At 36.9% G+C, this 23,452-nt stretch overlaps 1 protein-coding gene across 7 annotated transcripts in view; it reads right to left on the bottom strand.

Annotated features, from left to right (window-relative positions):
- Positions 1–23,452, bottom strand: part of FAM149B1 (family with sequence similarity 149 member B1) — an 86,488-nt gene that overhangs the window by 46,553 nt on the left and 16,483 nt on the right. For all 7 annotated transcript variants that reach the window (XM_019444512.2, XM_019444514.2, XM_019444515.2 and 4 more), the window contains exons 4-6: positions 5,819–5,961; positions 4,388–4,504; positions 1,849–2,013 (exon numbers count right to left, since the gene is read on the bottom strand). In XM_019444512.2, the coding sequence (XP_019300057.1) occupies positions 1,849–2,013; positions 4,388–4,504; positions 5,819–5,961 (425 nt within the window). The remainder of the gene's footprint in view (positions 1–1,848; positions 2,014–4,387; positions 4,505–5,818; positions 5,962–23,452) is intronic.

Genomic DNA, 23,452 nt, shown 5'->3' with positions numbered 1-23,452 from the left:
GCCTTTTATTTAAAAATGTATCTGGCCCTCCATCTCTATTAATACATATGAATACGCCTCTGAAAAAATAGCTGCAGAGAATTCTACTGGATGTACCATAGTATATCTAACTATCCAGTTATTGATCAACCAGGCTTTTGTTCTTATAGTCAGTAGGACATTTAATATTCTTGTATGTAGTTCTTTGGCTACATGGGTATTATATCTGTAGGATAAATTCCTATAAATAGAATTATTGAGTGAAATGGTATATACATTTAAAATGGAAAGATATTGCCCACTTTCCTCTAAAGAGAGATAATCTTCAGTGTTGAAAAAATGTGCCTTTTTTCCATTCAAGGAATTATCAAACTTCTTTGTTTTCTCTGCCAGTCTGACAGATAAAATAGTATCTTGTTATAGTTTTAATTTGCACTGCTAATTGTGAATGAGATTGAATTTTATTTCCTTTATTTAAAATCCATTTTCTTTTGGGGCGTCTGGGTGGCTCAGTTGGTTAAGCGTCCGACTTGGTCTCAGGTCATGATCTCATGGTTCATGAATTTGAGCCCCACATCAGGCTTTGAGTGGACAGTGTGGAACCTGCTTGGGATTTCTCTCTCTCTCCCTCCTTCTTTGCCTCTCTCCCACTTGTTGCGCTCTGGAACTTTTAAAGGCTTGGAGGAATAGCTTAAGAGGTTAATGTTTCAGAAGGGTAGCATAGGATAGTGAAGAGAGCACTGGATTTAGAGTAAGATGAATAAGGTTTTAGGTCTTAGCTTTACCTCAGACAAATCATTTAACCACCCTGATTCTCACCTATCCTATAGAGATGGTAAATAATATCTGTGTCACAGGACTATTGTCAGAATACAATAAGAATGGATATAAACAAGCATTATTAATTGTAAAGTCTGTGCTAAGTGTAAGGTTTTATATAAACTGTGTATACCTTTTCAAAAAGGATTTACGTAAACAAAGTTCACACCTCTTCAACTGCTCCTTTGAAAAGTTTCAGATTTCCATGAATTAACTGGTGATGATTTACAAAAGGTAAAATCAAATTATGTGAAGAAAGAAATTAACTCATTTAAAAACGTTTAATCTCAGGAAGAGGCAAATAACACATTCAGGAAGAAAATACACAAGCGAGTCTGGTATGTGGAAGCAATAGGAATTTATATCAACTAAGCACATGAACTCTAGATACCTCAGAAGTAATAGGAAATAAATAACCAAATGACATCAATCTAATTATATGTAATATTGGTTGTGTACTTTATATTTTGTTTGGTCGTGTTTTTTTTCTGTCTTGGGGGGGCGGTTCTGAGTAGTAGATTTTATTATTTTTTCAATCCATTTTTAGCGAGAGAGCAAGCATGAGTGGGGGAGAGGAGGAGCAGAGGGAGGGAGAGAGAGAGAGAGAGAGAGAGAGAGAGAGAGAGAGAGAGAAAGAGAAAGAGAACCTCAAGCAGGCTCCACACTCAACACAGAACCCAATGCAGGGCTCAATCCCACAACCCTGGGATCATGACCTGAGCCAAAATCAAGAGTCAGACACTCAATGGACTGAGTCACCAGGTGTCCCTGAGTAGTATACTTTAGAAAAAATAGAGGGGTGCCTGGGTGGCTCAGTCAGTTAAGCATCCGACTTTGGCTCAGGTCATGATCTCACAGCTTGTGAGTTTGAGACCTTTGTCAGTCTCTGTGCTGACAGCTCAGAGCCTGGAGCCTGCTTCCGATTCTGTGTCTCCCTCTCTCTCTGACCCGCCCCCACTCATGCTCTCTCAAAAATAAACATTAGAAAAAAATAGATATTAATACACAAAATAGGGGGGGAGTAAAAAGCTTAAAATACTTAACACTCACATATCAGTGTGGTCGAATGCTAGGTATTCCTCTATTATTCCTTCAGAGATTATACAGTCTTCCTCCTCTCTTTCCATAGAATACACACCAGGGGATTTGGCAATGGGAGATGCTTTGTGAGCATAAGAAGATGAAAAATGTAACTTCTTTCCCCTAATACCAAATCTGGGAGAGGAAAAAGCAATTATTAATTGTATATAACATAAACAGTTCCTACAGCAATTCAGTCATACGAGTTTCAGCTCAAAATCCCTTGCCCTGCTGACATCTCCCCAGACTATTCATAGTCTTAATACCTATTGTTTCTCAGAACAGAAAGAATAAACACTAGCCATAGACCTACTCTGCCTAGGTGTACTGTGCAGTATCAAATACTATTTGCTGTCTTTTCAGATGCAACAGCTAAGGCTATGAGATAAGTTTAAAAATATTTAAGAATAACCAGTCAGAATGGCTAGTATCAAAAAGACAAGAAATAACAAGTATGGGAAAGGATATGGAGAAAAGGGAACCCTCATGCACTATTGATGGGAATGTAAATTGGTGCAGCCACTATGGTTCCTCAAAAATTAAAAATAGAAATACTATATGACCCAGTAATTCCACCACTGAATTCCACCTGAAGAAAATAAAAACATTAATTTGAAAAGATACATGCACCCCTATGTTTATTGCAGCATTATTTACAGTAGCTAAGATATGAAAGCAACTTAAGTGTCCACAGATAGATTCATGGATAAAGAAGATGTGGTATGTATATACAATGGAGTATTACTCAGCCATGAAAAAGGTTGGAACTTGACATTTGCTACAACATGGATGGACATAGGGCATATAACGCTAAGTGAAATAAGACAGGAAAAGACAAATACCATATGATTTACCTTAAACATGGAATCTAAAAACCAAGAAAAAGGAATAAACAAAACAAAACAAATAGATTCATAAATACAGAGGACAAACTGGTGATTGCTAAAGGGAATAGGGATTGGAGGGTTGGCAAAATAGGTGAAGGGTATTAAGAGGTACAGACTGCCAGTTATAAAATAAATAAGTCACAGGAATGAGAAGTATGGCATAGGGAATATAATCAATAATATTGTAGTAACTTTGGTGGCAGATAGTCACTATACTTATTGTGGTAAGCATTTTGTAATTTATATAATTGCTGAATCACTATGATGTACACCTGATACCAGTATTTTATATTTAAGTCTCTTTCAATAAAAAAATTGATGAAAAAATTAAGAATATTAATAATTACAACTTTCATGTACCTCAGGAGATAATATGCTTATTTCAGTAACTCCATCATAGTTCAAAATGCATATGCCTTAAGGGCAGGGATCTTCTCTTATTTATATTTAAATTTCTCTTCCTACCCAGGTATTCAATGAATATATGATGACTCATTCAGTTCAGAATCTTTACTTTGGAGAAAACCAGTCAAATCTGAGCAGTACAGTTTTTTTAAATGGCTCTGTTTAACGAAATATTAAATATAACCAATGTATATTTTGTGATATTCTTTATAATTTTGTACCTTAAGTATTTTTTAATGGAAAAAAAAAAGAATAAACCTGTGGCACTTTTCAGCAAGGCCAGTGGGAAAATCTGACTTGAACACATTTTGGAAATATGTGCAAATATTTAAGAAGAATATTTAAAATATTTGGGAATATTTCCAAATTTCTCCCATTCCATAGGTTGCCTTTTAGTTTTGTTGATTTGTTTCCTTCACTGTGCGGAAACTTTCTATTTTGATGAAATAAAATAGTTTATTTTTGCTTTTGTTTTCCTTACCTCAGGAGATATATCTAGAAAGAAGTTGCTACAGCCAATGTCAAAGAGGTTACTGCCTGTGTTCTCTAGGATTTTTATGGTTTCAAGTCTCACAGGTCTTTCATCCATTTTGAATGTATTTTTGTGTATGATGTAAGAGAGTGGAACAATCCTATTTTGGTTTGTTTTGCTGTTGTTTAAAGAGTTTGAGGTGTTCAAAAGAATTTAGCTATTTTAAATATACTAATTACCCATTTTAAGTTAATAAACTAATAGCAGTTTAACTTCTGTAAAGAAATTAAGTTGTAATTAGTATTATATGTTTAAGAAAAATTACTTTTTCAGTATTTTTTCAAAAAATCTTTAAAGTGTGTTTCTCAAACTCCTAAATCTCCTGAAACCAGTCTATCTACACTTTATTTCAAGAAGGAAATGCCTGTATCTATAAATATATAGAGATAGAGATAGAGATAGAGACATAGAGATAGAGACATAGACAGAGACAGAGATAGAGATAGAGATAGAGATATATCTGAATAACAAAAGTATCCTTAAACCCTAGGGAATCACTTACTTTTTGAACAAAAAAATTATATAATAAAATTCTCTATGCATAAAAACTGTGGTCAATCTTAACAGCATTTTCTGTGCTTTATTAAATACCATCAAGTAAAACATAAGTTTTTTAATCCCCTAGTATAACTGGCAGAATATAACACTTTGGATACATAAATACTTACATATTAGAAATACTTACATAGTAGAATCTCTTTCTTGAGAAAGTGTTGTCTCATGTGAAACTGAAACAACAGAAGGGGATCTAGGATACAGTCCATATCCTTCGCTTGGAGTGATTATCTGCCTACCCAGGATCCTTCAAAATGAACAACGTAAAGAGACAATCAAGCACGTTCACCTGGCATACATACAAAATGTAGATATTCTTGGAACAAATATGATGGCTCTCTATAAAAGTCCAGTGCAGGGGCGCCTGGGTGGCGCAGTCGGCTAAGCGTCCGACTTCAGCCAGGTCACGATCTCGCGATCCGTGAGTTCGAGCCCCGCGTCAGGCTCTGGGCTGATGGCTCAGAGCCTGGAGCCTGTTTCCGATTCTGTGTCTCCCTCTCTCTCTGCCCCTCCCCCGTTCATGCTCTGTCTCTCTCTGTGCCAAAAATAAATAAAAAACGTTGAAAAAAAATTTAAAAAAAAAAACAAAAAAACGTCCAGTGCATACTTAGTACGCTACTGATTAAGAATGATTCTTAAGAGAAAAATGTGAATCTAGAATCTTATTACAGGTTATAGCTTTCTTCCACAGAATAGAGATGGAAAAGATAAAGCTATAGCCTCACACTGCTGAAAAAATCCAAGGAAACTGAGCAAAAATTTGTAATTTTCCCTCCATCCTCTACAATAATCTTCATTAAATCTGCTAAAATGGATGAAAGCCAGGCCAAATTAGTGAAAACTATAAATTATATTCTTAAGAACATGATGCTATATAAATTTTAGGTATAAATTTTAAGTAGTAAGTATAGTAACTTACTATAGTTACTATACTTACTATATAAGTAAGGGAAGTAAGGGAAGTAAGTGAGGGAAGCTTCCTAACAGCTTATGTCTGCTTTTAAATTTGTGTAAGAATTTTCTTGTAGACAACGGTGTAAACAAATACATTTTCTGACCCTCTTGCTCCAAAGAAGAGCTCTTTGGACAGCCACAATGCATAGATCTCAGCTACAGGTAAAGGAACTGCTTTTCTCAATTAGGACAACATGGTGGTAGTTATGAACACTCTAAGAAACTTCCATCAACTTCAGTTTTCTCTCAGTGCAGTCTTTATACCATATGGCCTTATTTACATTCATTAAAACCAAGTCCATAAAGATTTCAGAATACAAGCTTTTTTTGGATATCTGCTTTTTTAAAATTATTTTTTAATTTTTTTTTTTATTTTAGAGAGACAGAGAAGACAGTGAGGAAGAGGGGCAGAGGGAGAAAGTCTTAAGGAGACTCTATGCTCAGTGTGGATCCTGACGTGGAGCTCGATCCCCCAACCTGAGATCATGATCTGAGCCGAAATCAAGAATCGGACACAGCCAACTGAGCAATCCAGGCGCCCCTAGATATCTGCTTTTCAAATTTTAGTATTAGCCATGAATACAAGCCAGATCTAGGGCTTTAATACCTGAGGTGAGGAAAGCTGCATGTCCATTGTTGGCACTCTTCCTGTAGACTCTTAGTATGCACACTCAACTTCTGCTCATACAAGAGCTCGTCAATGGCTGTGAACATTGCCTGGACCTTTTCAGTGGCATTTTGATCAAGCTCCTGGAAGAAAATATCACCCCTAAATATTTAGGTGAGCTTTTAAAGTCCTAAAGGTTGAAAGCAATCAAATTTAAAATTTAGTCCATTTGAAATACTGTTGAATTTCCATTAAAAAATTTAGTGAATTTTCATCTTATAATATTCAGATTTCCTTCATATTCCTATGTAAACAAAATTTATAGAAATACCTACTTTTTTAAAGTAACATTTTCTTCATTATAAAAATACTATGTTTATTGTAATCATTTTGAAAGATCCAGAAAAACAAGAAGAATAAATTAAAATTACCAATAATTCTACCTAATATAATGATTGCTAATTTTAGTATAGTTGCTTGGTTCCAGTATTTTTTTAGAGCTGAAGATAGACAGTTAATCCTATACATGCGGCCTTAGGGATGCTGACCCTCCGCCCCCATGTGCCCCCTTTCCCCCCTGCCACACACAGTCAAAAATCCATATATAACATTTGGCTCTCCAAAAACCTAAGTACTAATAGCTTACAACTGACTGGAAGCTTTAACAATAACCCATATTTTATATATGTATTGCATACTGTATTCTTACAATAAAGCTAAAGAAAAGGTTATTAAGAAAATCATGGTGGGGGCGCCTGGGTGGCTGTCAGTTGAGCGTCTGACTTCGGCTCAGGTCATGATCTCACAGCTCGTGAGTTTGACCCCCGCGTCGGCTCTGTGCTGACAGTTCAGAGCCTGGAACCTGCTTCGGATTCTGTGTCTCCCTCTCTCTCTACCCCTAACCCACTCGCATTATGTCTCTGTCTCTCCCAAAAAATAAGTAAACATTTAAAAAAATTTTCTTTTTTTTAAAAAAAGAAAAGAAAATCATGGTGTGCCTGGGTGGCTCAGTCAGTTAAGCGTCTGACTCCTGGTTTTGGCTCAGGTCATGATCTCGCAGTTTCGTGAGCTCAAGCCCCACATCAGGCTCTTCGCTGGCAGCCTGGAGCCTGATTGGGATTCTCTCTCTCCCTCTCTGCCCCTTCCCCACTCGCGCTCTGTCTCTCTCAAAATAAATAAATAAACTTAACAAAATAGGGGCGCCTGGGTGGCTCAGTCGGCTAAGGGTCCGACTTTGGCTCAGGTCATGATCTCTCAGTTCCTGAGTTCAAACTCCACATCGGCTTCTCTCTTTCTCTCTCTCTCTCAAAAATAAATAAACATTAAAATTTAAAAAAAAATCCTAAGAGGGGAGCCTGGGTGGCTCAGTCAGTTAAGCGTCTGACTCTTGATTTTGGCTCAGGGTCTTTATCTCACTGTTCATGAGTTCAAACCCCACGTCCACCTCTGCACTGACAGTGTGGAGGCTGTTTGGGATTCTCTCTCTGCCTCTCTCTCCACCCCTCCTCTCTCTCTCAAAAATAAATAAATAAACATTAAAAAAACAGACAATCATAAGAGAAAATACATTTACAGTCCTGTACTGTTTTGAAAAAAAGTCCACATATAAGTGGACCCACACAGTTCAAACTTGTGTTGGTGAAGGGCTAACTGCATATATATCATTTTGTAGTCTGTATTTTTATTTTACTTTTAATTTTTTTTAATGTGTATTATTTATTTTAGAGAGAGAGAGAGAGCACAAGCGGGGTTGGTTCAGAGAGAGCGGGAGACATAGAATCCAAAGCAGGCTCCAGGCTCTGAGCTGTCAGCACAGAGCTGACAAGGGGCTTGAACTCATGAACTGTGAGACCATGACCTGAGCTGAAGTCGGACACTCAGCCAATTGAGCCACCCAGGTGCCCCTGTAGTCTGTATTTTTCAACTGAGAGTTTAGGTTATCTCCCTGCCCTCTGTAATCCTTTAGTAGCAGCAATAGAGATGGCTATAAAATATAAATCTGATCATGTTATTTGCTTCCTTGCTTTTCTACTTTATATTTATGCACCCTTTTTTATTCTGGTGGAACAAAAAGTATAAGATAATAAATCTGTATTTTCACTCCACGAATGAAAATCAGTTTCTACCCAATTAAAAAAGACTTGCTAGATAGATATGAAGGCTAATTTTAAAGACTGTTGACCTTAAAAAAAATACAAAAAAAAAAAGTGTCAGCTTTTTAAAAGCAAAATAAGCTTCAGGAATAGCAGAGAATTGCAAATGGGGACAAGCAAACTTATGGCAAAGCATAGGCAAGTCCAGAACAGAGGAGAGGCTTGCTTTTATAGGCAAAAGGAGGAAGCTAGAAGGGGCTGTTATGGCTTCTCATTGGATGAGTGTGGTGGTTTCTCACTGGTTGGGCTGTGGATGGGCAGGAAGAAATTCTTCCTCCTGCTGGGGTATATAAAGTAAGTTTCTTCCTGTTGGGGAATGCAAGCTATGGTTTCTTATGGAGGGATGGTAGTGTGTGAGAGATTGCTCTTTAGGGCTTCCCAACTCCAGGTTTAATGATATTTCTTTTATTTATTTTCACAAGAGTCAACATAAGTAATATTTCTAAAAAGTCTTTTACTGTTTTCAAGCTTCTGGGGGCTGAGGTGGGACTTTTCTAGTCTCAGTGAAATTTTTTATTTATTTTTTTCATGAAGCATCAAAGTTCTTTATTAGAGATGAGAATGGGATAATGTTGAGAAAGAAGTGACTAGCACAATCTCCTAGCAAGCTGGCTGTCTTTTGTTTTGTTTTGTTTTGTTTTTGCATTGCAAGCATTTTTTAAAAATTTAATTCCAGTATAGTTAACATACAGTACTATTGAGGGTTGATGGGGTGTGGGAGGGAGGGGAGGGTGGGTGATGGGTATTGAGGAGGGCACCTTTTGGGATGAGCACTGGGTGTTGTATGGAAACCAATTTGACAATAAATTTCATATATTAAAAAAAAACATACAGTACTATATTAGTTTTAGGTGTACAATACAGTGATTCAACAATTCCATACATCACCATACATCACTGTGCTCATTATGACAAGTGCAGTCCTTGATCTGTATTACATTACCGATTTCACCTACCCCCCACCCACCTCCCCTCTGGTAACCATCAGTTTGTTCTCAATAGTTAAGAGCCTGTTTCTTGGGGCACCTGGGTGGCTCACTTGGTTAAGCCTCCAACTTCAGCTCAGGTCATGATCTCATAGTTCATGAGTTTGAGCCCCACGTCGGGCTCTGCACTGACAGATTCTCTGTCTCCCTCTCTCTCTGCCCCTCCCCCACTCACATGCTCACGTGTGCTCTCTCTCAAAAATAAACATTTTTTTAAAAGAGGCTATTTCTTGGCAAATGTTTTTCTATTAAATATTTATCTGCTTAAATGCTATTATGTCAACTCTTCTTGTTGTTAGTATTTGCCTATTATAACTTTTCCCATCCCTTAATATCTGGGTGTCATTCTGTTTTTGAAATGTTTATTTAAATAGCATGTAGCTAGAATTTTAAAATCCAATTTCAGAGTCTCTGTCTTTTCTTAATAGGTAAATTGTATCCACTTATTATAATGTGCAATATTTAGACTTATAGCTACCATTTGTTTTGTGCTTGTATTTAACCTTTTTCTTGTGTTTTTTATTTTCTTTTTCTTCTGTTACATTTTTTCTTGTTTCCTCTATTAATTTGGAAGTTATTCATTATGTTTATATTCTACTAGTAGTTAAAATTTTAGCATCCGTACTTCATTTTTTTATTTTTTTAAATTTTTATTAATTTATTTTCAAGTTATTTAACATACAGTATATTCTTGGCTTCAGAAGTAGAACCCAGTGATTCATCTCTTACATATGACACCCATTGCTCATCCTGAAAAGTACCCTCCTTAATGCCCATCACCCATTTAACCCAACCCTCCAACCCCTCTCCAGCAACCCTCAGTTTGTCCTCTGTATTTAAGACTCTCTATGCTTTGCCTTCCTCTCTGTTTTTATCTTATTTTTCTTTCCTTTCCCCTATGTTCATCTGTTGAGTTTCTCAAATTCCATACATGAGTGAAATCATATGATATCTTTCTCTGACTGACTTATTTCGTTTAGCATAATATCCTCCAGTTTCACCCACATTGTTGCAAATGGCAAGATTTCATTCTTTTTCATTGCCCAGCATTATTCTATTGTGTATACATACTATATCTTCTTTATCCATTCATCCATCAATGGACATTTGGGCTCTTTCCATACTTTGGCTATTGTTGATAGCACTGCTATAAACATTGGGGTGCATGTGCCCCTTCGATTCAGCATTTTTGTATCCTTTGGTTAAATTCCTAGTAGTGCAATTGCTGGGTCATTAGGTAATTCTATTTTTAATTTTTTGAGGAGCCCCCATACTGTTTTCCAGAGTGCCTACACCACTTTGCATTCCCACCAGCAGAGCAAAAGAGTTCCTCTTTCTCCACTACCTTGCCAACATCTGTTGTTGCCTGAGTTGTTAATTTTAGCCATTCTGACAGGTGTGAGGTGGTATCTCGTTGTGGTTTTGATTTGTAATTCCCTGATGACGAGTGATGTTGAACATCTTTTCATGTGTCTGTTTGCCGTCTGGATATCTTCTTTGGAGAAATGTCTATTCATGTCTTCTGCCCATTTCTTCACTGGATTATTTGGTTTTGGGGTGTTGAGTTTGATAAGTTCTTCATATATTTGGGACACTAACCCTTTATCTGATATGTCATTTGCAAATATATTCTCCCATTCTATTGGTTGCCTTTTAGTTTTGTTAATTGTCTCCCTTGCTGTGTAGAAGCTTTTTATCTTAAGGAGGTCCAAATAATTCATTTTTGCTTTTATTTCCCTTGCCTGTGGAGACATGTCAAGTATGAAGTTGTTGTGGCCTAGGTCAGAGAGGTTGCTGCCTGTTTTCTCCTGTAGGATTTTGATGGTTTTCTGTCTCAAATTTAGGTCTTTTACCCATTTTGAGTTTATTTTTGTGTATGGTGTAAGAAAGTGGTCCAGGTTCATTCTTCTGCATGTTGCTATCCAGTTCTCCCATCACCATTTGCTAAAGAGACTGTCTTTTTCCCATTGGATGCTCTTTACTGCTTTGTCAAAGATTAGTTGGCCATATATTAGTGGGTCCATTTCTATGTTCTCTATTCTGTTCCACTGATCTATGTGTCTGTTTTTGTGTCAGTACCATACTGTCTTGATGATTACAAGTTTGTAATACAGGTTAAAGTCCAGGATTGTGATACCTCCAGCTGTGGTTTTCTTTTTCAACATTACTTTGGCTATTCAGGTTCTTTTGTGGTACCATACAAATTTTAGAATTGTTTGTTCTAGCTCTGTGAAGAATGCTGTGTTATTTTGATAAGGTTTGCATTGAATGTGTAGATTGCTTTCAGTAGTATCAATATTTTAACAATATTTGTTCTTCCAATCCATGAGCATGGAATGTTTTCCCATTTCTTTGTGTCTTTTTCAATTTGTTTCATAAGCTTTCTATAGTTTTCAGTGTACAGATATCTTACCTCTTTGGTTAGGTTTATTCCTAAGTATCTTATGGTTTTTGGTGTAAATGGGACCAATTCCTTGATATCTCTTTCTGTTGCTTCATTATTGGTGTATAGAAATGCAACCAATTTCTGTACATTGATTTTATATCCTGTGGCTTTACTGAATTCATGTATCAGCTCTAGCAGTTTTTTGGTGGAGTCTTTTGGGTCTTCCATGTAGAATATCATGTCATCTGCAAAGAGTGAAAGTTTGACTTCTTCTTTGCCAATTTGGATGCATTTAATTTTGTTTTGTTGTCTGACTGCTGAGGCTAGGGCTTCCAACACTATGTTGAACAATAGTGGTGAGAATGGACATCTCTGTCATGTTCCTGATCTTAGGGGGAAAGCTCTCAGTTTTTCCCCATTGTAGATTATATTACCTATGGGCCTTTCATATATGGCTTTTATGATGTTAAGATATGTTTCTTCCATTCCGACTTTCTTGAGGGTTTTTATCAAGAAAGGATGCTGTACTTTGTCCAATGCTTTTTTTGCATCTATTGACAGTATCATATGGTTCTTATCCTTTCCTCTATTAATGTGGTGTATCACATTGATTGATTTGTGGTGTAACACATTGATACTGAAACAGCCCTGCAGCCCAGGAATGAATCCCACTTGATCATGGTGAATAATGCTTTTAATGTATTGTTGACTTCGATTTGCTAGTATCTTATTGAGGATTTTTGCATCTAGGTTCATCAGGTATATTGGCCTGTAATTCTCCTTTTTAGTGGAGTCTTTGTCTGGTTTTGGAATCAAGGTAATGCTGGCTTCACAGAATGAGTTTGGAAGCTTTCCTTCCATTTCTATTTTTTGGAACATTTTGAGAAGAACAGGTATTAACTCTGCTTTAAATTTTTGGTTGGATTCCAGGGCTCTTATTTGTTGGGAGACTTTTGATAACTGAGATTTCTTTGCTGGTTATAGGTTTATTCAAATTTTCTATTTCTTCCCATTTGAGTTTTGGTAGTGTGTGAGTGTCTAGGAATTTGTCCATTTCTTTCAGATTGCCTAGTATGTTGGCATATAATTTTTCATAGTATTCTCTTAGAATTGTTTGTATGTCTCTGGTATTGGTTGTGATCTCTCCTCTTTCATTTGTGACTTTATCTATTTGGGTCCTCTCTTTTCTTTTTGAGTAGTCTGGCTAGGGGCTTATCAGTTTTGTTTATTCTTTCAAAAAATCAGCTCTTAGTTTCACTGATCTGTTCTACTGTTCTATATCATTTATTTCTGCTCTAATCTTTATTTCCCTTCTGCTGGCTTTGGGCTATATTTGCTGCTCCTTTTCTAGCTCCTTTAGGTGTAAGGTTAGGTTGTATATTTGGGGCCTTTCTTACTTCTTGAGATAGGCCCGAATTGCAATGTATCTTCCTCTTAGGACTGCCTTTGCTGCATCCCAAATGATTGGACGATCATGTTTCATTTTCATTTGCTTCCATATATTTTTTAATTTCTTATTTAATTTCCTGGTTGACCCATTGGTTCTTTGGTGGGATACTGTTTACCCTCAATGTATTTGGGGTTTTCCAAATTTTTACTTGTGGTTGATTTCAAGTTTCATAGCATTGTGATCTGAAAATATGCATGGTATGATCTCAATCTTTTTGTACGTGTTGAGGGCTATTTTGTGACCAGTATGTGATCTATTTTGGATAATGTTCCATGTGCGCTCAAGAAGAATATGTATTCTGCTGCTGTAGGATGAAACGTTCTGAATATATGTGTTCAGTCTATCTGGTCCAATGTGTCATTCAGAGCCATTATTTCCTTGATTGATTTTCTGCCTAGGTTATCTGTCCATTGTTGTAAGTGGAGTATTAAAGTCCCCTATAATTATGGCATTATTATCCAAAAGTTTGCTTATATTTGTGATTAATTGATTTATATATTTGAGTTCTTCCACGTTGGAGGCATAAATATTTACAATTGTTAGCTCTTCTTGATGGATAGACCCCTTAATTATGATATAATGCCCTTCTTCATCTCTTGGTACAGTCTTTGTCTTAAAATGTAGTTTGTCTGATGTAAGTATGGCTACTCCAGCTTTCTTTTGACATCGTTAGCATGATAGATGGTTCTCCATCCCCTCACTTACAATGTGCAGGTGTCTTCTGGTTTAAAATGAGTCTCTTGTAGGCAGAATATAGATGGATCTCATTATTTATCCCTTCTGATACTCTGTGTCTTTTGATTGGGGCATTTAGTCCATTTACATTCAGAGTGATTATTGAAAGGTATGAATTTAATGCCATGGTGTTATCTGTAGATTTCATGTTTGTTGTGATGTCTTTGGTCCTTTGTAGTCTTTGCTGCTTTCCACTCACAGAGTACCCCTAGAATCTCTTCCAGGGCTGGTTTAATGGTCATGAACTCTTTTTTGGTTTTTGTTTGTCTGGGAAAGTCTTTATCTCTCCTATTCTGAAGACAGCCTTGCTGGATAAAAGATTCTTGGCTGCATAGTTTTCCTGTTCATCACATTGAATATTTCCTGCCACTCGCTTCTGGCCTGCCAAGTTTCAGTGGATAGGTCTGCTACTAACCTTATGTGCCTATGCCCGTAACTTAAGGCCCATTTGTCCCTAGCTGCTTTCAGAATTCTCTTTATGTTTGTGTTTTGCCAGTTTCACTATGATATGTCATGGTGTTGACCTGTTTTTATTGATTTTGAAGGAGTTCTCTGTGCCTCTCAGACTTGGATGCCTGTTTCCTTCCCCAGATTAGAGAAGTTCTCAGCTATAATTTATTCAGATAAAACTTCTTCCCCTTTCTCTCTCTTCTTCTTCTGGAACTCCTATGATGTGGATATTGTTTTGTTTCATGGAATCACTTAGTTCTCTAATTCTCCCCTCATGATCTGGTAATTTCCTTTCCTTCTTTTTTTCAGCTTCATTGTTTTCCCATTTTATCTTCTATTTCACCTATTCTCTCCTCTGCTTCTTCCATCCTCACTGTCACTGTATCTAGTTTATTTTGCATCTCAGTTGTAGCATTTTTTAATTCATCAGGACGAGTTCCTAGGCCTGTGATCTCTGTACAAAGAGATTCTCTAGTGTCTTCTATGCTTTTTTCAAGCCCAGTTATTAGTCTTATGACTGTTATTCTAAATTCTTGTTCAGATATATTGTTTATAACTGTTTTGAGCAATTCTCTGGCTGTGATTTCTTCCTGAGTTTTCTTTTTTGGGAGAATTCCTCTGTTTTCTCATTTTGGCTAGTTTCTGCTTTTTGTGGGTTTTAATAGCTTGTTATTACTGCATCTGTGAGTACTTCTATATTAAAAAGGGGTCATACACTGTCCAGGGTTGGCACTTTAGGAATTGTTTTTGGCATACATTATATGCACTCTGTTGTGTTTTGGCTGCTCTATCCCACTGGTCAGTCCTCTGCAAAGCCCCTCCTTACTTTTAGTGGTGGAGTGTTTGGACCTTCAGCCAAGGTGTGCTTTGATTTGTTTGTTGAAGTAACCCTGGAAAAAAGGGAAAGGAGTGGGGAGGAAGCCTGATCCCATAAAAAGAAAAAAAATGAAAGTGAGAAATGAAGACCAAACAGGGAATCAAAAAACTATCAGGCTAAATTCAGAGAAAGAGAAAGGAAAATAAAGAAGAGAAATAGAAAAGGTGTAAAATGAATAGAATAAAAATGCCTAATTGAAAAAATATATGTATATATATAAATGACCAAAGACAAATCAGAAACTATGAGCCTGATTCCAAAAGAAGAGGGTAGAAAGAGGAAAGGAAAGGAAAGGAAAGGAAAGGAAAGGAAAGGAAAGGAAAGGAAAGGAAAGGAAAGGAAGGGAGGGGAGAGGAAGGGAGGAAAAGAGTTAAAAAAACAGTCATCTGTTGGTGCTGGGACTGGTGGCTGTACTGGTCTAGAGGAGAGGCCGCCTGCATTGGCTCAGAGTCAGCCTTGCTCCAGTAGATAGGCAGTTGCCAGGCACAGAGGGGAGCAGTTTGGTGTAAATGGGTCCCACCTCCAATGGGGGCAGCTGTGCTGCTCTCTGAAGTCCTGCCATGTTGGTATTGGGGAGAAAAAATGGCAACACCCAATCTCTCCTCCTTTCCCTCCCTGAACAGAGTTTTCTGTCAGGCAGCCCTTACCCAATAGCACAGATGGTCAGCTTGCCCTGCTCCACAGTTCTCTCAAGGCTTCTAGCTGCTCGGCTAGATTCAAAACCCAATGTCTTAAAGGACCCCGCATCCTGTGGATCCTGTTCTGGAGTAGTGCCACTCCACCCTGCGGATAAAAGGCCTCTGGCTGGCACCTGCAGGGTCTTTTGTCTTTGGGGAGGCAATAAACCCTCTTCCCAAAGTACTCCAGGAAGGGGACTGTTCTCTCCCAGTGCACCCCTGAGATTGCTACAGTGCTGGGGCCCGACTGCCTTCTCCCCAGTAGCATGCACCGTGGCTTTGCTCTGGAGAAAGTCACGCACATTTGAAACCTTCACATTTCAGCTCCTAAGGCTGTTTGCAAAATACAAACTGGCAATCTCCCCATTTCTCATCCATGGTCGAGAGTCCATGGTCTGGAGAGGTTTTTCTCATGTGCTAACTTGATACTTTTTGAAGACCTGTCTCTTTTTGTCTCTGCACTGAAAGGGTTCCCTCCCCTCCATGCCTTTGCCATTTTATCTCCCCCTAATCACATACATGTACCTCAATCCTGCCAAGCTGTCTCCCTCCAACTGTAGGGACCCTTCTGCCACTCCACAGATTGATTTCCTGGGTGTTCCAAGTGATCTGACCTCAATACAGCTGTGTTTGAGGGACAGGGAAAATCCCAGTCCCCCTACACCTCTTCCATCTTTAAAAAAAATTTTTTTTAATGTTTATTTATTTCTGAGACAGAGAGAGACAGAGCATGAGTGGGGGAGGGGCAGAGAGAGAGGGAACACAGAATCCGAATCAGGCTCCAGGCTCTGAGCTGTCAGCACAGAGCCTGATACAGGGCTCAAACCCATGTACCTCAAGATCACAACCTGAGCCTTAGTCGGTTGCTCAACCAACTGAGCCACCCAGGCGCCCCAGCACCTCTTCCATCTTAACTCTGCCCCATACTCCTTTATTTTTCTAACAAAGTTAGAAAGTTAGTTTGTTTGTTTTTAGCATTTCTGGCCTCCACTGAAACAAAGCAAGGACTTTGATCATTTTGCCATATATATACATATATCAAATCATTATACTATATAGCTAAAACTAATAAGTTATGTGTCCATTTTTAAAAATAGGGGAACAAAGGGATGCCTGAGTGGCTCAGTCAGTTAAGCGCCAGACTTAGGCTCAGTTCATGATCTCACAGTTCGTGGGTTCGAGCCCTGCATCGGGCTCTGTGCTGACAGCTCGGAGCCTGGAACCTGCTTTGGTTTCTGTGTTTCCCTCTCTCTCTGCCCCTCCCCCACTTGTGCGTGAGCTCCCTCTCTCTCTCTCTCTCTCTCAAAAATAAATAAACTTAAAAAAATTTTTTTTTTTAAATAGGGGAACAAAGATAGGAAACATGTTGTGTGAGGATAGAATCCACGGAATTTGATGACAGATTTGATGAGACAGATGGTTAATGAAGATGAATCTAAGCCTCTATTCTGGGTGATAGAAAGGATGATACTAGTGATAATAGTGAACATTCATCAAATAAGATATCCTTAACTGAGAAGATATCAATAGTCTTTATACTAAGTAATGAATCTGTACCATATCTTTTTTGGTTTAACTTTTTATTTTGACCTAATTTCAGACTTAGTATCAGATATCTTTAAAGTAGGAAAGGTAAACACTTAGGACTTCTCAGGAAACCTTCTTACCAGTGCTTTCTCAAGCTTTAGGACCATGTGGATCATGAAATCAATATAAAATGTTATTAAATAATACCCAAAAGACTAAAATAGAATAAAGTAGATAGAATGTAAAATATCATAGTATCACTCATATACAGGTTATTACTTTATAGAACTTTGTCTTCTGTTTTATGTACACACCATGAGTCATAATGTCAACTACGTGTCTTAGTGTGAGTTGCAATTTTAAGTTTGATGCCACCTGTCTAGACAGGGCCCAGTAAGCCATCTTTCTAGCGTAAACTGTCCCTACTCCAGTTTATAGGATTAGAGTATTAACTGGAACAGAAAGGGACATAGGGGCTTCAGGCATCTTTCATCACAATGACAATCCAATTATGTAAAACACATTTTTCTAAAAAGGACTTTGATATGATTTAACTTCCCTCTAAGTATTTTTCATGTTTTTATTTTGAATTTTAGTATTGTGTTATTTTTAACACATAAAATGTTGTCATTTGTTTTATTTTTCCAGTATGCTTTGCCAATTACTTTGCTTTCTGTTGCTTCATGTATTGCATTCCTTTCTTCTGGCTTTTTCTTCTTGGTATAATCTATCCTTTAATGGTTCCCTCAGTGTGTATATATGTATGGGAAACTCTTATTCTATAGATGTTTAAAATGTCTTTATTTTGCCTTCACTATTTAAAAATTTTTTTTAATGTTTATTTATTTTTGAGAGAGAGAGAGGCAGAGTGCGAGCAGGAGAGGGGCTGAGAGAGGGGGAGACACAGAATCCGAAGCAGGCTCCAGGCTCGAAGCAGTCAGCAAAGAGCCCGATGTGGGGCTAGAACTCATGAACGGTGGGATCATAACCTGAGCCGAAGTTGGATGCTTAACTGACTGAGCCACCCAGACACCCCAATTTTGCCTTCATATATTTATTTCATATATTTGTATATCTTCTTATTTATCATCTAGAAGAGATACATCGTTCATGTATATATACTTGACATACACTGAATATATCTCTTGTTTTCCGTAGTACTTTAAAGATATAATATCATTATCATCTAGCATTCGTTAATTGTGAGCTATCTGTTGTAAGTCTGATTTTTACTCCATAACATGTGGAATGTCTTTCCTAAGAGTTTTTAATGTTTCTCTTTTTATCTTTGATTATCAGCAGTTTCTCTGAAGAGGTTTTTTGTTTTTGTTTTGTCCCTCAGTTGATATACTTTTCAACATGCAGACTGTTATCTTTCTTCAATTCTTAAAAAAATTCAGTAATTATTACTTTCAATACTACCTCTTTCCATTCTCTTTCTAAAACTTCCATTAGACATATACTGTAGCATCTTAATCCAGCTTTCGTGTTCGTAACTACTCTTCAAATTTTCAATGCCTAAATTTATCTCTCTAATTTGAGGTGATTTTCTTAGCTCTATCATTCTGTTCACTACAGTTCTGTTTCACTCTGTGTGCAGTTTACCGTATCTATTGACATATTTCAAGTGCTATTCATTTCCAGGATTTTAAACTGGATCTTCATATCTGTCTGTTCTTAAGATCTGTACCTGCCTTGATTTAAAACCCAATAATTTTAATGGATGCTATCTTATCACTTAATTCTTTGAGTATTTAATAAGCTTAATAAGCTTATTGAGGAGTGTGTACAATAACATTTCAAGTATATACAGCACAAGGAGATCTGAGAAATGTATTAATCATACTAACCACCATTCCCTTCCAGATTTATAACATTTCTGTCACTCTGTCACAACATACCCTCATTCCACTTTACAGCTGGGAGCCTCCCGTTCCCCATGCCAGGACACCACTGATCTGATTTCTATCACTACACATTAGGTTTTTTTTAATTAAAGTTTATTTATTTATTTTGAGAGAGACAGAGGCAGTGTGAGTGGGGGAGGGGCAGAGAGAGGGAGGGAGGGAGAGAGAATTCCAAGCAGGCTCTGCACTGGCAGCACAGAGCCCAACACAGGGCTTCAACTCACATACCGTGAGATCATGACCTGAGCTGAAACCAAGAGTCAGATGCTTAATCAACTGAGCCACCCTGGTGCCCCTAGAACTTTGTATAAATAGGATCATGCAGGGTGTACTTTTCTGCGTTTAGCTTCCTTCACTCAGAATTTTTTTGAGGTTCATCTATGTTGTTGTATGTGTTAGTGTTCATTACGTTATATTGCTGAGAAGAATTTCATTGTAAGGATATGCTGCAATTTATCCATTCTCCTTTTGAGGAACATTTGCATTATTTATTATGAGTAAATCTGATATGAACATTTATGTATGTCTTTTTCTGGACATATATTTTTATTTCTTTCAGATAAATACATTGCAGTAGAATTGCTGGATCTTAAAAGGAGTGTAACGTTTAATGTTAAGCTATTTTGCAGAGTGTATGTGTGTATGTATACACACAACATACACACACATACATATATATGCACATACATATACATACATACATACAATTTAGCACTGCCACCGAAAATGTGTGAGCATTAAATTTCGCTCCACGTCCTGGCTAAAACTAGGTATTTAGTTTTAGTTTTAGCAGTTTTAGTGAGTGTGACATGGTGTATCATGACAGTTTAAATTGGAATTTCTCTGATGATTAGTATTAAACATCTTTCTATATGCTACTTGGACATATATCTTCTTTCATGGAGTGTTCAAGTCTTTTGCCCATTTTTAAAAACTGGTTTGTCTTCTTAATATGGAATTTTAAGTTTCGGATACAAGTCCTTTGTCAGATATATGTAGTGGTGCAAATATTTTCTCCCTGTCTGTGATTGTCCTTTCATTTTCTTGATGGTATATTTGGAAGTTCAAAAGATTTGTAAGTTTAATGGAATCAAATTTATCCATTTTTTTAGGTTTATGCTTCTGGTATGTCATATCTGCGTATTATCTTGCAGGTTTTCTCACATTTTTTCCTAAAAAATTGACAGTTTTTGCTCTTACATTTAAATTTATAGTTAATTTTGAGTAAAATTTCTATATGATGTGAATTGAGTTTAACTTCATCTTTTTTGCATATGGATAGCCAATTGTCTCAGCAACTTTTATAGGGAAAAAATACTCTTTTCCTATTAAATTGCTGTGGCACCTTTGTCAAAAATCAATGGACTCTACATGTAAGGGTTTATTTCTGGATTATCAGTTCTGTCCCACTGATCATTATGCCTATCCTTATGTCAGTACCACACTACTTTGATTATAGCACCATTTTATTAAGTTTTGAAATATGACAGTGTAAGTCCTCTAACTTCCTTCTTCTGTTTCAAAATTGTTTAGACTAATCTGGCTCCTTTATAATTCCATGTCAATCTTAGTACCAGTTTAATCAGTTTCTACAAAAACTCATAGGGATTTTGATAGGGAATGCACTGTATGTATACATCATATACGTCAATTTGGAGAGAACGTGGTCTTAATATTCAGTGTTCCAATCCATGTACCTGAATTTTATGTATGTATGTATGTGTCATTTTCTCAGCAACGTTTTGCAATTTTCAGTGTACAAGTTTTGTGTTTCTTTTGTTAAGTTTATCCTTTTTGCTCTAATGTGAATTGAATTTATTTTTTACCTTCATTTTCAGATTGTCCATGTGCAAATGTGTAGAAATACAGATTTTTAAATTTAGATACAATTCATACACAATTGAATTCAGCCTTTCAAAGTGTGCAAGTCAGTAGTTTGGGGTATACTTCCAATGGTCTGTGGTATATCCACAGTTGTGCAACCTTATCTTAGAACATTTCATTACCCCAAAAACAAATCCTGCCTCCATTAGCAATCACTCTCCATTTCTCTCTCCACCCAGTCCATGGCCACAACTAACCTACTTTCTCTGTCTCTGGATTTGATCTTCTGGACCTTTCATATAAGTGGAATCATATAATATGTAGCCTTTTGTGTCTGGCTTCTTTCACTGAGCCTGTTTTTAAGGTTCATCCACAGTGTAGCATGTATTAGTACTTCTTTCCTTTCTATGGCTGGATAGTATTCTATTACGGAAATATACCACATTTATAATTGATTTTTATAAACTGACCTCATATACTGTGACCTTTCTGAACTTATTTCTTTGTTCTAGCAGACTTGGGAGGGGGGCCAGGGGGAGTGTGAACTTTAGGATTTTCTACATGTCATCTGCGAATGGAGATAGTTTTATTTAGTACTTTCCGATATGGATGCCTTTCATTTCTTTATATTGTCTTACTGCACTGATAAACTTCCAGACAATGCTGAATAAAAGTGGCAAGTGGAACTGAGTATTACCCAAAGAATATGAAAACACTAATTCAAAAAGATAATATGCACCCTTATGTTTACTGCAGCATTAATTACAATAGCCAAGACATCAAAGCAATCCGTGTGGCCACTGATAGATGAATGGATAAAGATGTTTGTGTGTGTACATATACATATACATATACATGTACATATGTGTATATATATATATATATATACACACACATATATATATCCAACACATACACAATGAAATATTACTCAGCCATAAAAGAGAATGAAATCTTGCCATTTTCAAGAATATGGATGGATCTAGAGAGTATAATGCTAAGTGAAATAAGTCAGAGAAAGACAAATACCATGATTTCACTCATATGTGGAATTTAAACAAATGAACAAGGAAAAAAAGAGACAAACCAAGAAACAGACTCTTAAACAAACTGATGGTTTCCAGAGGGGAGGTGGGCAGGAAGGTGGATGAAATAGGTGAAGGAGATTAAGAGTACACTTATGTTGTGGCACCTGGGTGGCTCAGTTGGTTGAGTGTCCGACTTCAGCTCCGGTGATGATCTCGCAGTCTGTGAGTTCAAGCCCCACGCTGGGCTCTGTGCTGACATCTCCGAGCCTGAAATCTGCTTCAGATTCTGTGTCTCCCTCTCTGCCCTTCCCCCACTTGCACTCACAAACTCTCTCTCTCTCAAAAATAAACAAACATCAAAAATAAATAAATAAAAAGAGTGCACTTATGATGAGCACTGAATAATGTACAGAATTGTTGAATCACTATATTTACACCTGAAACTAATATAACACTGTATGTTAACTATACTGAAATTAAAATAAAAATTAAGTTAAAAAGTGGTATATGAATGTCCTTACCTTGTTCCTAATCTTAAGAGGAAAATATTCAGTCTTTTCCCAAAACATACAATGTCAGCTGTTAAGTTTTTTTTAGATGCCCTTTGTCAGGTTGATGAAGTTCCTTTTCATTTCTAGTTTGTTGGGAGCTTTTATCATGAATGGATGTTGGATTTTGTCAAATGCTATTTCTGTGCCTACTGAGATAATGTCATTTCTGTCCTTCATTCCATTACTATGATGTATTAATTTTCTAATGTTTAACAAACTGTGCATTCCTGGAATAAATCCCACTTAGGGCAAATAATCCCTTTATGGTGCTAGAGTTGGTTTGCTAATAATTTAAAGTTCTTGTGTCTAATTTTAAGAAGGATATTAATTTGTAGTTTTCTCTTCTTGTGATGTCTTTGTCTGATTTTAGTATCAGGGTAATAATGGCCTCATAGAATGAATTAGGAACTGTTCTCTCTTTTCTGAAAGATTGGTATTATTTCTTCTTTAAATATTTAAGTGTATATAGAAATACAACTGATTTTTTATATTGATCTTATATCTTGTGGCCTTGTTAAACGCTATTAGTTTTTTTTTTTGTTGTTGTTTATTTTAGAGAAACAGAGGGCACAGCAGGGGAGAGGGGCAAAGAGACAGACAGAGAGGGAGAGGGAGAGGGAGAGGGAGAGGGAGAGGGAGAGGGAGAGGGAGAGAGAGAGAGAGAGGGAGAGAGAGAGAATCTTAAGCAGGCTCCATGCTCAATGTGGAGCCTAATGTGGGGCTCGATCCCATGGCCCTAGGATCATGACCTGAACCGAAATCAAGAGTCAGATGATCAACTGATTAAGCCACCCAGGTGCCCCTAAACTCTATTAGTTCTAATAGGGTTTTTGTTTGTTTGTTTTGCAGATTCTATAGAATTTTTTGCATACAAAATTCTTATGATAACTTTGGCTTTGGTAGCAGGGTAATAATGGCTTCATGGGATGAGTTAGGAAGTGTTCCTCTGTTTTCTAAAGAGTTTATGATAGTTATTTATTCTTCTAAATATTTGGTAGAATTTGCCAATGAAGCCATTTTTGCCTGTTTTTTTTTCTTTGTAGAAAGATATTTTACTAATTTAATTATTATAGATCTATGTGG

This window comes from Panthera pardus, unplaced genomic scaffold, assembly GCF_024362965.1.
Source record: "Panthera pardus isolate Hobbes unplaced genomic scaffold, ASM2436296v1 HiC_scaffold_22, whole genome shotgun sequence".
NCBI classification, from domain to species: Eukaryota; Metazoa; Chordata; class Mammalia; order Carnivora; family Felidae; genus Panthera; species Panthera pardus.
The sequence above is the reverse complement of the archived record's forward strand: the minus strand, read 5'-3'. Positions and strand labels throughout refer to the sequence as shown.